Genomic DNA, 17,287 nt, shown 5'->3' on the forward strand with positions numbered 1-17,287 from the left:
ACCCCGTTTAATATACGCGGAAGAAATAGCTTCCTTCAACCATCGTGCAATAAAGGCTTTAGAAGCCTTGGAGCCTCTATTAGGACCACTCCACAGCACGAAAAGGTGATCAGACCTCCTAAATTCATTGGTAATCTCGAGGTAACAAAAAAGCTCTCTGAACATCTAGACGTTTGAGCTCCCTCGCATTAGGATCCGATGCTGGTAAGTTAGGAAAAGCCGGAAATTCCACTGACATGGAACGCTGAAACCACCTTTGGTAAAAAGGAAGGTACCGTCTGTAAAGAAAACTTGGATTCTGAAATCTGAAGGAAAGGATCTTGACAAGGTAACACCTGTAACTCAGAAATTCTTCTAGCCAAACAAATGGCGATGAGAAATATTACTAAGTGTCAAATCCTTTAACATAGCCCTTCAGAGCGGCTCAAAGGGAGGTTCACACAGAGTTTTAAGAAGTAAATTAAGGTTCCAGGATGGACAAGATTTCCGAACTGGAGGACAAAGATTCATCGTACCTCTAAGAAAACAAACCATGTCCAGATGAAACGAAATAGAGGAATCTTCAATTTTGCCACGGAGAGAGCCCAGTGCTGCTACATGCACTTTAAGAGAACTAAGAGATAAGCCCTTAGTGAAGCCATCCTGTAAGAAAGATAATATTTCAGGAATTAAGCCCCTAAGAGGGTGAATTCCCCTGATGGAACACCAGGAATCAAAAATCTTCCATACCCGAACATAAGAGAGGTTAGTAGACTTCCTTCTAGATTGTAACCATGTGGTGACTACCGAGTCCGGGTAACCTTTCCTTTTCAAACGCCTCCTCTCAAAAGCCATGCCACTAGACAAAAGCGAGCAGCCTGGTTGAAAAATATAGCACCCTGTCGAAGACGACTCATCAGGTGACCGAAGCAAAGCTGGCCATCCACCACCAGGTTAACCAGATCCGCAAACCACAGAAACCGAGGCCACTCCAGAGCCACTAGAATCACCTCTCCACAATGCTTTTCTATGCAACGTAGAACCTTGCCCACCAGCGGCCACGGAGGAAAAAACATGTAGAACTCCCTGAGGCCATGGTAGAACCAAAAGCGTTGACCCCTTTGGCCTCGTACTGTCTTCGGCAACTGAAGAATCGGAAGGCCTTGGCATTCTGAGAGGTCGCCATAAGGTAGACTGCAACGATCTCTAATTAACTGCATGGCTGTCTCAGAGTTCCCACTTGCCTGGATCCAAGTGTGTGCGACTCAAGAAATCTGCCTGAACATTCTCTGTTCCTGCGATGTGGGATGCCACTAACCTCTCTAGATGTCGTTCCGCCCAGAGCAACAACCTCTGCGCTTCTAGAGCCACTGCCTTGCTTTTGGTTCCTCCCTGCAGATTTATGTATGCTACTGTTGTCGCGTTGTCTGACAGAACTCGAACCGGACGATTCCATAGTAATGCCAGAAACTCCTTCAAGGCCAAGCAAACCGCCCTGGTCTCTAGACAGTTTATAGACCACACAGACTATCTTGTGGACCAGGATCCCTGAACCGAATGGGATTGACAAACTGCTGCCCATCCAGAGAGACTGGCATCGGTAGCAACCACCCTCCATTCGGGAACTTAAGAGTCCACTCCCCCACTGAGATTGGAAATCTGAAGCCACCATGACACTCTCTCGGCAAACCCTCGAGAGGTAAGCGGATATGATATTCTTCTGATACTGGCTTCTGGCAGGACAACAATGCTGTCTGAAGTGGTCTCATATGGGAAAATGCCCAGGTAACCAAGTCCAGCGTGGAGGCCATCGAACAGAGTAACTCTAAGTAGTCCCAGACCTTGGTTAGCTGCAACCGCAAAAACCAGCGGATTTGGGCCTGAAGTTTCAAGATTCGATCTTGAGAGAGAAAGACACTGCCTATAAGAGTATCGAACCGAGCTCCTAAATATTCCAGAGTTTGCGTTGGAGATAGCTGACTTGCCGTGATTCACTATCCAACCTAGGGACTGTAGGACTTTGAGAACTCAATGAACCAACTTATGGCATGGAGACTGACTTGGCTCTGATCAACCAATCGTCCAAATATGGGTGAACTAGAATACCCTCCTTTCGAAGGAAAGCTGCCACCACCATCACCTTGGTGAAAGTCCACGGAGCTGTGGCGAGACCAAACAGAAGAGCCTGAAACTGAAAATTTTGACCCAGAATCATGAAGCGGAGAAAACAGAGTCCTGATGGATGGGAATATGTAGATAAGCCTCCATGAGATCCAAGGAAGCCAGGAATTCTCCTTTGCGTACAGCCACTATGACCAACCTGAGGGTTTCCATCCTGAAGCGTGGCACCTTGAGTTTTGCATGGACCTTCTTTAAATCGAATATCGGCCAAAATGAGCCCTCCTTTTTGGTGACCAGAAAATAAATGGAGTACCTCCCTTGACAGAGCTCTGCTCTGGGAACTGGTACTATTGCACTTAACCGACATAACTGGTCTAGAGTCAGTTGTACTGCCGCCTGCTTGACTGGATAGCTGCATGGGGAAATTAGGAAAAGTTCCCATTCGGGATGAGCAAATTCTAAAACCTAACAGTTTCTTATCACGTTGAGAACCCACTGGTCCTGAGTGATCTTGGCCCACTCGTCGTAAAAGTGCCATAAGCGACCTCCAATAATAGGAACAACAGAGTGGACAGCCTGGCATCATTGTGTAGACTTACCTCCTGTCGAGGAGCCACCAGAAGATCCCATACAGGACCTTCTCGCTCCACGAAAGGATTGTCCCCATGCTTGCCCCCACGATAAATATTGTCTCTGCAGTCCCAGCATACCATTTCTGTCAGACAGAAAACGAGACCATGATTTAAAAATTCTCTTAGTCCTCAGGTTACCCGAGGATAAACCTAAGGGTATCTCGCAAGAGACTGGATCAGACAAGAAAGACAAGGATGCCAATTGTGCCTTAGGGGAAACATCTGCCACCCAATTGTGAAGCCAAAACAACCTTCGGGCGGCCACAGCTGATACCATTTCTCTGGAGGAAGTATGCACCAAATCAGAGGGCATCCGCACCATAAGCCACAGCTGCTTCCATACGCTCCGTCGTATCCGCGTCCACAGCTGATTGAGACAAATTACCTTGAAGCTGCTGTACCGAGACAAGCACGCTGCAAGAAACTTGAACAAAGCGCTGCACGCAAACCTAAGGACGCCACCTCAAAAATCCTTTTAAGGTGTAACTCCATCTTACAATCTTGTACATCTTTTAAAGCGGCGGAACCAATAAACGGAATCTTGGTGCTTTTAGTCACAGCAGACACCGCCACATCTACATTCGGGAGAGAAAAAAAATTCTAAAACCTGTTCTGGTAGAGGGTAAAGTTTCCCCATGGCTCTGCCAACCTTTAAACCAGAATCAGGAGTCCCCATTCCTCTTCTACTAACTTCCTAACAGACTTGTGGTAAGGGAAAGAAGTTGGAGGATCTCGGATGGCACCTAGTACCAGGTCCTTGCTGTCCAAATCCTGGTTCTCCTGAGGCATTTTAACCCCAAGAACCTGGTAAGCCAAGGGAAGCAAAACCTCTAGCTCTTCCCTTTTAAAAATGCAGACCACCTTAGGATCCTCCAGCTCATGAATAAGAGAGACAGAGTCATCCCCTTGACCTGCATCCTCAGTAGCCGGAATAAATGGAGTCACCAGGGGAGCTTGGCCAGACCCTGAACCAGTACCACCTGGAGCTATGATAGCATCCTCTGGATCAACTGCCCCAGCTGCATCACCCTGCAAGCAAAAAAAATCAAGCCCTGTGCTGAGGGAACCCTATTACCTGGCATAGGAGACTTCCTGGAAACCCCCCCGAAGGACCCTCAGTGGGCTGGACTGGTGGAATCTGCAGCTGTGTAGTCCCCCAAGCCGCTTTCTGTCTGGCTAAATAGGCATCATGAAGTAACAAAACAAAGTCTTTGGAGAAAAGCCTCCTTGCACCAAAACCAGCATGGTCTGGTTGAAAAACAGGCAAACCAGAGCTTTCCTCCCCTTCTAGCCCTCCCGGCCCGTTCCCCAACCCAGAACGGGCCGGAGACAGAGATGGAGGACCCCCCGGCGATGCGGAACCTGCCGCGGCAAAATCCAAAATGGCCACCATTCCCGCGCCGGCCAGGTGAGGTAAAAAAGAAGTTGCAGCCAGTCCAAAAGACAACGATACTCGACGCTGTTTAGCGGGAAAAGCCATAGATGAACCCTCCCACAGTCGGCATAGTTAGCGCATAACCCCGACCTATTAAGCCGGGAAGAATCAGAGCCGCATGAATGGCATGCCATGCCACGAGCCATAAGGTAGAGATAGAATTTAAATCCTCTCTGAAGGTACACACCATGACAGAAGAAAAGGTCCCCCAAACAAACAGCTAGAGCCCCACAAAAAGCTCCTAAGGGGAGGAAGTCGCTTGCCTGTAGAGCAGTGCTCCAGTGCAAACAATTTTTTGTTTTGGGTTTTTTTTTTTTGGTTTTTTTTTTTAATTAGCTTTAGTTAAAAATGAACAACTTGCCCTGAAAAATAGGCAAAAGTAGCACACACCAGGGTACCAACCCCCGGCTCGGTTTCCTCAACTTGACATGGAAGAACCCTAAGGATTCTTAAAAAAAAAAAAAAAAAAAAAAAAAACAAACCCTGGGAGGAAGGCTCAAAAGAAAAAAAATTAGCTGAAAAAAATTAGTCACCTGCAGAAAGGAAAATTAGTTCTTACCTGTTAATTTTCGTTCCTATAGTACCACGGATCAGTCCTGACTGTGGGTTGAGCCCCCTTTCCAGCAGGTGGAGACAGACTAAAACTGAAAGGATATCCTATATGAGGACAGAGCCTATCCTGTAACCCTTCAGTATAATGAATGTCAAAGCAGAAAATAACAAAACCAGAGTAGGATCAAGCAAGTAACCATAAAGCTCAATGGAGCAGATGTAGAACAATGTAATAGATATGGTATGATTAACCGCTCTTGCATATACTTGGTGCTGGGCAACCAAGGCTTCCGGTGTATTTGCTCAGTATTCATGCACAAAAAAGATGTGTGGAAATCTACGAATCTGCAAGAGAAACAAGCTTCGAGAGGACAGAAAAAAAGACAAACAGGGAAGGGCGTCTGGACTGATCTATGGTACTACAGGAACGAAAATTAACAGGTAAGAACTAATTTTCCTTTCCCTGTACGTACCCGGATCAGTCCAGACTGTGGGATGTACCAAAGCTTCCCTAAACCGGGTGGGACCGAGACAGTCCCGCTCGAAGCACTTGTAGCCCAAAAGAACCAAGAAGCGGAGCTTGTACATCCAGACGGTAGTGTCGAGCAAAAGTATGCAAGGACGTCCAAGTGGCGGCACTACAAATCTCCTGCGGAGAGACCGATTGACTGTCCGCCCAGGAAGTAGGTTGAGAACGCAGTGAATGAGCCTTAAGGCCCTCGGGAACCGCCCGTCCTTGACAAAGAGGCCAAGGAGGTCGCTTCCTTCAAACAGCGCGCGATAGTGGTCTTAGAAGCCGGCTTACCCCAAATGGGCCCACTCCAGAGGACAAAAGATGAACCAAGACCCGAAAGCCATGGGTAATCTGGAGATAGCGAAGTAGAACTCTTATAGTATCAAGTTTACGGAAATCATCCCCAGTCGCATGGGAAAACGCAGGTAGTTCTGCCGACAGGTTGACATGGAGGTTAGAAAAACCTTCACTAAGAAGGAAGGGCCCGTCACGAGGGATACCCCGGAATCGGAAAATTGCAAAACAAAAGGTTCCCGACAGGACAGCGCGTAGATCACAGAGATCCGATGAGCAGAAGAGAGAGAGACCAGAAAGACAGTCTTAAACGTAAGAGCTTTCAAGGTAGCACGACGGAGAGGTTCGAACCAAGCCGCACAGAGGGCCCGAAGGATCAGACAAACTCCCCGACGGGCAAACGGCCGAGAAGGTGGACGTAGATGCTTGACGCCCTTCAAGCACCAATCACATCCGGGTGGCCCGTTCAGTGATGACATTCTACCCGACCCAGGAGAGAGCCGAGAGGGGAGAAGATCTTCTTGGGGAAGAGAGGACTAACGAGATCAGGGCATAGAGCGTTGAGATACCCAACTCCGCGCAAACAGCTTCAAACATGTTCCAGATAAGCTCGTACGCCAGGGAAGTAGACTGTTTCCGGGCCCGCAACAAGGTGAAGATGACATCCTCCTAATAGCCCTTGCGCCTTAGGCGTCATCTTTCAAAAACCAGGCCGCTAGACAGGAACGATCAGCCTGGTCGAAAAATACAGGTCCTTGACGAAAGAGCCGAGGAAAATGGCGTAGCCATAGAGGTCCGTTTGGCGGTAGGTTGAGAAAATCCGCAAATCATGGCCTGCGCGGCCACTCTGGTGCTACCAGAACCACGGAACCCCGGTGGAGTTCCATTCTTCTGAGAACTTTCCCGACCAGGGGCCACCAGGGCTGGGGGGGGGGGGGGGGGGGGGGGGGGGGAAACACGTACAGAAGGACGTCCGCCGGCCAAGGAGAGCCAAAGCATCTACGCCCTCCGAGCCGTGTTCCCTCCAGCGGCGGAAGAACTAATTTGCCTTGGCATTGCAAAGGGTCGCCATGAGGCCCAGGTGGTGGGGGACCACCTGTCGACGATGAGATTCATGGCTGCGTCAGAGAGTTCCCACTCCCCGGGATCGAGCAACTGACGACTGAGAAAATCGGCCTGAACATTCCCCTTGCCCACAATGTGGGAGGCCGCCGGGCACTGTAGATGTCGCTCTGCCCAGGCAAAGAGACGGCTGGTTTCCAGGGCCATCAGCAGAATGCGGGTGCCTCCTTGGCGATTGACAAGCCACAGTGGAGGAGCTGTCAGACAAGACCCGTTTCGCCTTGCCGCGGATGAGGGAGAGAAACTCCAGAAGAGCTAGGAACGTTGCCCAAGCCTCCAACCGAATGATGTGCCAGCCAGACTGAGCTGCCGGTCAGATCCCCTGGGCGTACTGGGTGAGGCAGACCGCACCCCAGCCCGAGAGACTGGCGTCCGTGGTTACTATCGTCCACTGAGGGACTTGGAGAGGCTTTCCCTGTAGCAAATGAGGAAGGGAAAGCCACCACTGCAAGTCGGCGACGGTAAGGCCCAAAAAACGGGAGGACTGTGTGAAACTGTTCAGACACTGTCTGCCAACGGGACAGCAAAGCTTTCTGAAATGGTAGCATATGAGCAAAAGCTCAAGGGACAAGGTCGATGGCAGAAGCCAAGGGGCCTGAGACCTGCAGGCAGACACAGGCCGCCGGAGAAGGCAGCAAGAGCAGACTCTGAAACCGTCCGAGCAACTCGACCGCGCGCGAGGCAAGAAGACCTTGCCCACTTGGTTGTCGAGGTGGGCTCCCAGGAACCCTAACTCCTGGAAGGGCTGAAGGAAGCTCTTGGAGAAATTCAGTATGCACCCGAGAGACATGAGGAGAGGTAACACGCGATCCACCGCCTGCCGGCAAGAGCCTCCACCTTGGCCCTGACGAGCCAGACGTCCCGGTAGGGATGAACAAGGAACCCTTTCCGGCGGAGAGCTGCTGCCACCACCACCATGACTTTGGTGAAGGCGCGAGGTGCCGTCGCAAGACCAAAGGGAAGCGCCCTGAACTGGAAGTCCTGGTGGAGGATGTGAACGCGAAGAGACTACAGTAGCCACGATGAATCAGAATATGGAAACACGCCTCTGTCAAAGCAAGTGAGGCGAGGAACTCTCCGGGGCGAAAAACGGCACGAGGACCACTCGCAAAGTTTTCATGTGGAAAGCGGGATCTTGAGGGCCCGGTTGACTCTTGTGAGGTCTAAGACCGGACGAAGACCCGTCCTGTTAGGGAACAATGAAGTAAATAGAATACTGGCCTGCGACAAATTTGCTGTCTGGAACTGGGACCACCACGCCCAGACACAGGGGCCAGGCGGGGGTTTGCTCCACCGCTTGCCGCTGGGACCGCCCGCACGGGGAAATAGAAAAAGGATCTCGAGAATCTCGAGCAAAGCGAAGGCGTACCCATCTCTGAGGACGTCGAGGACCCACTGGTCCGACATGAATTTGACCCATGCCACGAAAAACAGGGAGAGTCGACCACCTAGGAAGGGGACCGAGAAAAGAGTCTAGTGAACTTCATTGTGTGGCAGGTGTTAAGGATGGAGCATGTGGGCTGGCCCTCACGAAAGGGATGGCGCCCATGGGAAGGCTGCAAGCAAGACGGAAAAGCCCCCTGAGGAGTCACCCTGCCCGCGTGGGGTATACAGTCTCTGGCCAAGATAACGTGGACAAGAGGGTGTAAAGGAACGGGATGGTTTCGGACGGTCCTTCAGAAGCCTATGGACCTTACTTTCCCCCAAGGAATCTATAGTTTCTCAAGGCCCTTGCCAAGGAGCAGCTTACCTTTGAACAGCAACATGCCCAACCGGGCTTTGGAGGATGGATCAGCCGACCAATGGCGCAGCCAGAGGAGCCGTTTGGCGGACCTCGCTGTAGCCATCGCTTTTGCCTGGACGTGGAGAAGGTCGTAAAGCGCAGCCTCTGCCCACGGGGTTCCCGGGTGCAGAGTAACTTTGAACCCACTTGAGACCTGCCCGCAGCATGAGACTGCTGCAAATAGGCGCACGCACCCCCAGCGCCAGGACATCAAAAAGGCGCATAACATGAGCCTTGAACATGCAGACCTGTGCGGCTTTAAAAGCTGGGAAACCCTCCTGTATTGTGATTGCATAAGTAGTCCCCGGAGGGATTGTCTTTTTTTTTTTTTTTAAATCTAAGCATACCTCCGGGAGGGGGAGCTTATCTAGTGCACGGCCCACCTAAAGTCCCATCTCAGGAGCGATCCATTCCCGCAGGCGCTACAACTTGTGCATGGGATGAGAGGGGAAGGCGATTGCCGGATCCCTGATTCCCGCCAGGACCAGGTCCATATCCTTGGGCAAAGAGGCCATAAGGGAGTCCGAAGACCCTGGGGTCGTCCCCCTCCAGGGGTGGAAGGGTATCCTCCGCAATCTGATTGGCGGCAGGATCCGGGGGTACCGGATCCACCGGGAGGTCGGGGGTGGGGCACCCCCGGGACCACCCGCGCTCCAAGGGACCCCAGGGGCTAAGCAGCCGGTCTAACCGTCAACGGCGCGGAGCAAGGACATTTTTTCTTTTTGTCGGGGTGGGGTGGGGGGCAACCTTCCTCCTCCTCCTGCAGGCTAGATAAATAAAATCTTTGCAGGAGGAGGGCAAAATCAGATACAAAATGAGCCCTGGAAGTCCCGGGTGGGGGAAGGGGAGGGAGAGGGTGACAAAACCCATCCTGGGGGGCCAGGGGGCTGAAATCAGGGGGTAGCTGCAAAAAATAAAATTAAAAAAAAAAAAAAAAAAAAAAATCGGCCTCCCAGCCCCAGGGAGCTCCGAAAACAGAACAGACAAAAAAATCCAAAATGGCTGCCGTTCCCGGCCTTTCCCGACCCGGGAACGCCTGGCCAAGCTCTGGGGAGTCAATCCCCGGGCTAAATTTGCCAGCCCTGCCGAGGAGGGACCTAACCCACCCGGCAGGGAGGCAGAGAAGAGGTTCCCTCGCAAAAAAAAAACATGAAGGGGCTGGCAGAGAAGAGGCAGGCAGGCTGCCTGCCGAGGCAAAGAGCCACTCTGAAGAAAAAAAGGCTGCAGAGAAAGTTTGATTGACAGCCTGGAGGCCTGGAGTGAAGCAGGGGGGAAACCTGCTGACTCCTGCCTGTCTGGCTGCCGGTTCAAGCCCAGGTGGGGGAGAAAGACACAGAATATTGGTCTGCTGCTGTAGGTAAGTATTAAAAGCACTGGGAGCACTTTTAAACTTAAGCCTGTTTCTGTGTCACTTTTTTTTTTGTAAATAAACTGAGCACAGCAGCGTAACATTAAGACCCTTCGGCAGCCGGGGGCGGACGAGCCCTGGACAGACTCGGTCCCCACACCTGGAAGCGGTAACGGACACAGGCTATGCACTGCACAAGGGGCAAAGCCCCTCTGAGTCCGGCAAGAGCCAGGAGACGGAACAGTCTTCTGAAGAAAAAATCCACAACTTCCTGACTAAACTTTTTAATTTTATTTTAACAGGAAGAAAACAACTACAAAATCACTAAAGAATAAGTACTTGCTTGATCCCAGAAGGAAGGAAGAGAAAGAAGGCTGACTAGCCTAGATCAGGAGACCGAAGGGAGACGTGCTGCACCTGCTGGAGACAAATACTGAAGGGTTACAGGATAGGCTCTGTCCTCATATAGGATATCCTTTCAGTTTTAGTCTGTCTCCACCTGCTGGAAAGGAGGCTCAACCCACAGTCTGGACTGATCCGGGTACATACAGGGAACTGCAGGATTAACAGCCTCTGCCATCTGCTAGAGAAAGAGAAATACTGACAAACTGCAGGTGGCACGGGGTCAGCAAGGTTTTTTACTCTGTCTCCATCTGCTGATAGGGGGAGATGAACCCAGGTGTCTGGACTGATCCGGGTACATACAGGGAATGCCCAGTTCTGCCGAGACATGGGGAATCAAGGGCACCAGTTCATCTTTCTGAAATAACAGACCACCTTCGGGTCGTCGCCCTTCACCGGAGGGACCTGGTCTGACGTGGCACCAATGTCAATGACATCCATGGGAGGGAGGGGGGCCATCGGCCCTTCCCCTTGGTCCAAATCATCTGAAGAGGGTTCTCGGGGAACGGGCCGAGGCCCCGGGCCCTGTACCCGACAAATCCGCATTGCCACCGGCATTTCCTCCCTTCTAGGGATCTTGCACGGTGGGCCGCTAGGCTCCTGAAGCAGAGAGGGTCCCTTCTTTTCACCAGTACTAGCCAGGAAGGCCTGATGCATTAACAAAATTAATTGTGGAGAAAACATTGGGAGCCCTGCAAAAGTACCCTCTAAAGGGTCAAGATCTGCATCAGGGGAGCCCCCAGCAGCTCGCCGGGCCGCCCCTGGGCTGGAATCAACTGGTGAGAGGGCCGGGAGATCCCCTCCCCCCCAATGGTCTGATCACCATGGCGCGCAAAGCACCCAAAATGGCTGCCATTCCCGCACTGAAGGGGGGGGGGGGGGAACAGCTTCTGAGGCAGCGAGCAGCCTCCCGGCACTGTGCTGCTGCAATTCAGCTGCCGCGGCCCGCTGGGGAGGCACAGACTGCAAACCCCCGAAAAAACGCGGCTGGAAAGCTGATCGCTGCAGCAGGAACAACGGCCCGTTCACAGCATGCATGAGGGGAGAAGGAAACGCCGTGAGGCAGCTGCCAGCTGGCCCGATAAAAATTAGCAAGCTAAATATAACCCCGAGCTTCGGGAATCCCCTGCCCTACCTGCTGCCGAAGGGAAGCCGACGAATACCAGCTACCTGCACCTTTTCCTTTTTTTTAAAACAACTTTAACAACTCAATGAAAAAAAATAGGAATACTTCCCTGAAGAGTCTGGTAAGACAGCAGTAGAGGGGAGAAAGAGAGAGGTGGACCACCAGCTATCACCCCACCACTGACTCAGGACAAAGATCGGGGTTCCCAACCCCTGCTCGTCCAAGACGCCTATAACCACGGAGGATGGTCCGACCAGGATCTCCCAAACCCCTTGGGAGACTCCAAGAGAGGATCAAATCCCCCCCCCCCCCCCTTTTTTTTTTTGGCTTGGATCAGAACCGCAGGTTTTGCACCACCTCCATCTGCTGGAGACAGAGAAATACGGAGGAAGCAGCAGGTAGCACACCAGGTTATGAGAGGGCGCTCTCAAAGTTTTTCTCTGTCTCTATCTGCTGGAAGGGAGGCAAAACCCAGCAGTCTGGACTGATCCGGGTACTACAGGGAACCTCACTTTCTATCCATGCTCCCCATCAATGCTGTGATAAATATCACTCACAGCCTTACCAAATCTTCCTCAGCAGCTGGTCTTGCTACCCACACTCACCTCTAGTTCATTCAGTCTCTGAATACGGGGAGTGAAACGAAAGTTATCCACTTCTACTGCAAAGGGAGGTTGCCAATCCTGTAATACAAAAAGTCAAGTGTCAATGCTGGCCTGTAGTACCAGAGCAAAGTGCTATGAATGCCACCTGACACTTCTTGGGCTCCCAGTAATATTGAGACAATCTTACGAACACATGAAACAGAGGAGGAATTACTTGATTTCTATATGTCAGTTTACTCTGAATTCTCCTGATTTACTATATGAACATAGTATAATCATCACTTTCTGCAAAGCCTGGGACTCAGAAGAAAATGTTAGGGTGTACACGGCAATGGAGAAATTACTTACCTGATAATTTCGTTTTCCTTAGTGTAGACAGATGGACTCAGGACCAATGGGTATAGTGTACTCCTGATAGCAGTTGGAGACGGATCAGATTTCAATCTGATGTCAGCCCCTAGTACATATACCCCTGCAGGAAGTGCAGATCCTCAGTATTCTTCCTTGCAAAGCATTGTGGATATATGTTTGACTGACCGATTGGTTAATTTGATTAACTTGCATAACTTCATAACTATATAAACGTTATAACTTGATTAACTGGAATAATTTGAACTGGTCGATTGAGTATAGCTGGAGACTGCCAGGGAGCTCAACCGGAAAGCATAGACACCCAGCCGGGTGGAGACCTAGGTAAACGAAGGGAGACTTACCCTTGAATCATTTGCAATACCATGCGTGACGGCAGCCAAGGGTGGGCTGCTGAGTCCATCTGTCTACACTAAGGAAAACAAAATTATCAGGTAAGTAATTTCTCCATTTCCTAGCGTGTAGCAGATGGACTCAGAACCAATGGGATGTATAAAAGCTACTTCCGAACCGGGTGGGAGGCTGCCTGTGACCCACTTAGTATTGCCCTTGCAAATGCCATGTCCTCCCGAGCCTGAACATCCAGACGGTAGAATCTGGAGAAGGTATGGATGGAGGACCATGTCGCCGCCCTGCAGATCTTGGCAGGCGACATCATTCTTGTTTCTGCCCAGGACGCTGCCTGGGCTCTGGTTGAATGGGCCTTGACCTGTAGAGGTGGAGGTTTCCCTGATAACTTCCTTGATCCAGCGGGCTATGGTTGCCTGCGAGGCTGCTTCCCCTAGTCTTTTCCCGCTGTGAAGGACGAAAAGGTGGACCCGTCTTCCGTACAGGTTCTGACATTTCCAGGTATCTGGAGAGGATTCTGGCAACGTTGAGGTGACGCAGGTTACGGATTTCTTCCGAATTCTCCAGGGCTCCCGCCGAAGGGAGCGAGATGGTCTGGTTCAGATGGAAGTGGGAGACCACTTTGGGAAGGAATGAAGGTACCGTGCGCAGCTGGATGGATCCTGGGGTGAACCTAAGGAAGGGTTCACGGCAAGACAGTGCTTGTAGTTCAGAGATGCGTCAAGCTGAACAAACTGCCAGGAGGAAGACAATATTCAGGGTCAGCTGACGGAGTGATAGGCCTCAAAGAGGCCTGAAGGTGGATCCAGATAGGAAGTTCAGGACGAGGTTGAGGTTCCACAGAGGTACAGGCCACCTCAGCGGTGGGCGAATGTGTTTGACTCCTCTCAGGAAACGTGACACATCCGGGTGAGAGGCTGGGCTATTACTGTCGTCCCTGGTGCCGAAGCATGCCAGTGCTGCCACCTGTACCTTGATAGAATTGAGGGACAGTCCTTTCTGAAGTCCACTCTGTAGGAACTCCAGCATCACGGGAACTTTAAGTGAGCGTGTCTTGATGTCGTGATCTTAGCACCAGGCCTCAAATATTCTCCAGATCCTTATGTATGTTAGCGATGTGGAGAACTTGCATGCTCGGAGGAGGGTGTCTATTACCGCCCCTGAGTATCCGCTCTTCTTCAGGCGAGCCCTCTCAATGGCCAGACCGTAAGAGAATTGAGTTGGGTCCTCGTGGACGATTGGACCTTGTTGTAGCAGGTCTCAGAGGGGGCAGGAGTAGAGGGTTCCCTGCCAGCAGTCTTCTCATGTCTGCGTACCACGGTCTTCTTGGCCAATCCGGGGCCACCAGAAGAACTAGCCCCTTGTGTAGCTGTATCTTGGAATCATTGCGCCCAAAAGGGGCCATGGCGGGAAGGCGTATAGTAGGGTGCCCTGTGGCCAGGTTTGCACCAGGGCATCGATCCCTTGGGCTTGTAGATTCCGCTTGCGGCTGAAGTATCTGGATACTTGGATGTTGGTTCTATTCGCCAGGAGGTCCATTTCTGGTGTTCCCCACCTGTTTACTATCATCCGGAAGGCTGCGGGAGCTAGCTTCCATTCTCCTGGGTCTAGACTTTCTCTGCTGAGGAAGTCCGTCGTGATGTTGTCCTTCCCGGCGATGTGGGCGGCGGAGATTTGCTTCCGCCTATGCCATCAGTGGGTTTATCTCCAGTGACACCTGTTGGCTTCTGGTTCCCCCTTGTCTGTTGACGTAGGCAACCATTGTGGCATTGTCGGACATCACTCTGACCGCTTTGCCTCGGAGTCTTTGAGCGAACCGCAGGCAGGCGAGTCTGACTGCCCGTGCTTCTAGGCGATTGATGTTCCATCCTGCCTCTTCTGCGTTCCACTGCCCTTGGGCGGTTAGTTCCTCGCAGTGTGCTCCCCATCCCCGTAGACTGGCGTCTGTCATTAGCAGAGTCCAGGTTGGGGATGACAGTCTTGAGCCTCTGTTCATGTGGCTGGGCTGCAGCCACCAGCGTAGTTTGGTCCGGACTGTGCCCGGGAGAGGTAAGCGTACGGTGTAATTGTGCGACCGTGGGTTCCAACGTGACAGCAGTGAGTGTTGTAGAGGCCTCATGTGGGCCCTCGCCCAGGGGACCACTTCCAGTGTGGATGCCATCAGCCCTAGGGTCTGTAGGTAATCCCATGCCATGGGGAGAGGGTCGCTCAACAAGGATTTCAACCGGTTCCACAGCTTTGAACTCCTTGCGGGCGTCAGGCTGACTTTGTCCTTCTTGGTGTCGAAGTGGACCCCCAGGTACTCCAACGAGGGCTGCAGGGAACTCTTGTTCGTGTTGACCATCCATCCGAGGCTCTCCAGTAGAGACTTGACTCTGTTGGTTGATTGAGTGCTTTCCTCTGGAGCCTTTGCCCTGATCAGCCAGTCGTCCAAGTAAGGGTGTACGAGGACTCCTTCCTTCCGCAGTATTGCCGCCACTACCACTATCACCTTGGTGAACGTCCGTGGTGCTGTGGCTAGCCCGAAGGGTAGGGCCCTGAACTGGTAGTGATGGCCCAGAATCTTGAAGCGTAGGTAACGCTGGTGTTCCCGATGAATTGGGATGTGCAGGTATGCCTCTGACAGGTCCAGGGATGTGAGGAACTCTCCCAGCTGTATTGCGTTTATTACGGATCTCAGGGTTTCTATGCGGAAGCGGGGGACCTTCAGGTATCGGTTTACGGATTTGAGGTCCAGGATTGGCCGGAACGTTCCCTCTTTCTTGGGAACGAGAAAGTATATAGAATAATGACCAGAATTTATCTCCTGAGGAGGTACCGGGTTATGGCCTCGAGGGCCAGTAGCCTGGCTAGTGTAACTTCCACTGCCGCCTTTTTGGTGGGGTCGTGGCAGGGGGACTCCACAAACTTGTCCGGGGGGGGGCATAAGAAGTCCAGGTAGTACCCTTCCCGGATGATGGCTAGGACCCAATTGTCCGAAGTTATCTCGACCCATCTTTGGTAGAATAGGGCCAGTCTGCCCCCTATGGCTTCCCTTGGATGGGTCGGCTGATTCTCATTGTGGGGGACGGCCGGGCCCTGTGCCCGAGCTGCTTCCCTCCTTGTTGTGCTTGTTCCGAAAGGACTGGTTCCTGCCCGAAGGGCGGGGCGCCTGGTAGCTGCTCCTATATGGGTTGAAGCGCTGCGAGCTTCTGCCCCTGGGGGCCCTGGCAGGCTGTCGTTGGGCTCTCCTTGACTTGTCTTCCGGAAGGCACAGGACTGGGGATTCGCCCCATTTGCCCGCCATCTTTTCTAGATCGCTGCCGAACAGGAGGGTTCCTTTGAAGAGCATCCTTGTGAGTCGGGTTTTGGAAGATGGGTCGGCCGACCAGCTTCTGAGCCAGAGCTGTCTCCTTGCCGCCACCGCCAATGATACTCCTCTAGCCGCTGTGCGTACGAGGTCTGAGGATGCGTCCGTTAGAAAGGATAGCGCTGGGTCCAGGATGTCTCCCGGTGTGCCGTTCCTGGCCTGGGATAAGCAGGCACGTGTCACCACGGTGCAGCAGGCCGCAATCTGAAGAGACATAGCGGCCACGTCAAATGACTGCTTAAGCATTGCTTCCAGCCGGTCATGCGTGCCCTTGAGGGCTGCTCCTCCCTCCACCGGGATGGTGGTGCGCTTGGAGACTGCGCAGACCATGACGTCCACTCTTGGGCAAGCGAGCATGTCTTTGGTTGCTGGGTCCAGGGGGTACAAACTGGCCAAGGCCCTTCCCCCTTTAAAGGCAGACTCTGGGGTGTTCCATTCCAGGTCAATAAGCTGTTGCGCGGCTCGCAAGAGCGGGAAATGACGGGAGGTCTGTCGAAGGCCTTCCAGAAATGGGTTCTCCTCGGGATCCCCCTGGGTTTCTGAGACCGGGATCGCTAGTTCTGCCAGGCATTGGGAGACCAGGTCCGGGAGCTCCTCCCTTGTGAAGAACCGCCTCATGGTTCGGTGGGGTTCTGTCCCCGGGGGGAGTTCTCCTTCTTCTAGAGGTTCGGCTTAGTCTTCTGAGAAGTCCATGCCCTCGAAGGTAGGACTACTTGGCGGTAAGGGCCTATGCCTGGGTCTTGAGGGACCTGGGGCATAGGGGTCCTCCTGCGACGTATGTGGTTGGTCCGCCCGGGAATCCGTTTGCATCCGGACAAAGGCGTGAATCCCCTTGAAGAGTTCCACCCAAGAAATAGACGAGGGGTCCACATTGAGTGGCGCTGTTTCCCTGGGAGCCTCCCGCTGGTGGTTGCTAGCTCCAGGGAGCCCCCTGAAGAGCTAGTCCCCGGCCCTGGGCGAGTCTGAGCTTGTGGTGGATCTCCCAGGGCCTCCTCGCATTGGGTGCATAGGGCATCGGCTTCCTGGCTCTGGGCGGCCCTGAAGTGGCATGCTGAGCAGAGGCCTAGGGATTTTACTTCAGATCTTGGCGGCGTCGAGGTTGCCTGCGCGTACATGTTTCGCTCCGGAGCGCCTGGTCGCGTGCATGGACTTGAGCGCGTATTAGTGCGCTTAACCCCGGATGTGCACGCCGGTAGTCGAGTGCGCATAGTCCGTGCGACCGGGACTTGCGCGTGCCATTTATGCGTCTGAGTGTTCTTGTGCGTGTATCTTAGGCGCAGAAGTAGGTTTGTGCGCACAGGTAAATTT

At 52.5% G+C, this 17,287-nt stretch overlaps 1 protein-coding gene across 5 annotated transcripts in view; it reads right to left on the reverse strand.

Annotated features, from left to right (window-relative positions):
• The window catches only part of KDM5C (lysine demethylase 5C), a 314,227-nt gene that overhangs the window by 256,177 nt on the left and 40,763 nt on the right, over positions 1-17,287 (reverse strand). For all 5 annotated transcript variants that reach the window (XM_029607393.1, XM_029607421.1, XM_029607412.1 and 2 more), the window contains one exon: positions 11,914-11,991. In XM_029607393.1, coding sequence (XP_029463253.1) covers positions 11,914-11,991 — 78 coding nt within the window. The remainder of the gene's footprint in view (positions 1-11,913; positions 11,992-17,287) is intronic.

The sequence above is a fragment of the Rhinatrema bivittatum genome, chromosome 1 (genome assembly GCF_901001135.1).
Source record: "Rhinatrema bivittatum chromosome 1, aRhiBiv1.1, whole genome shotgun sequence".
NCBI classification, from domain to species: Eukaryota; Metazoa; Chordata; class Amphibia; order Gymnophiona; family Rhinatrematidae; genus Rhinatrema; species Rhinatrema bivittatum.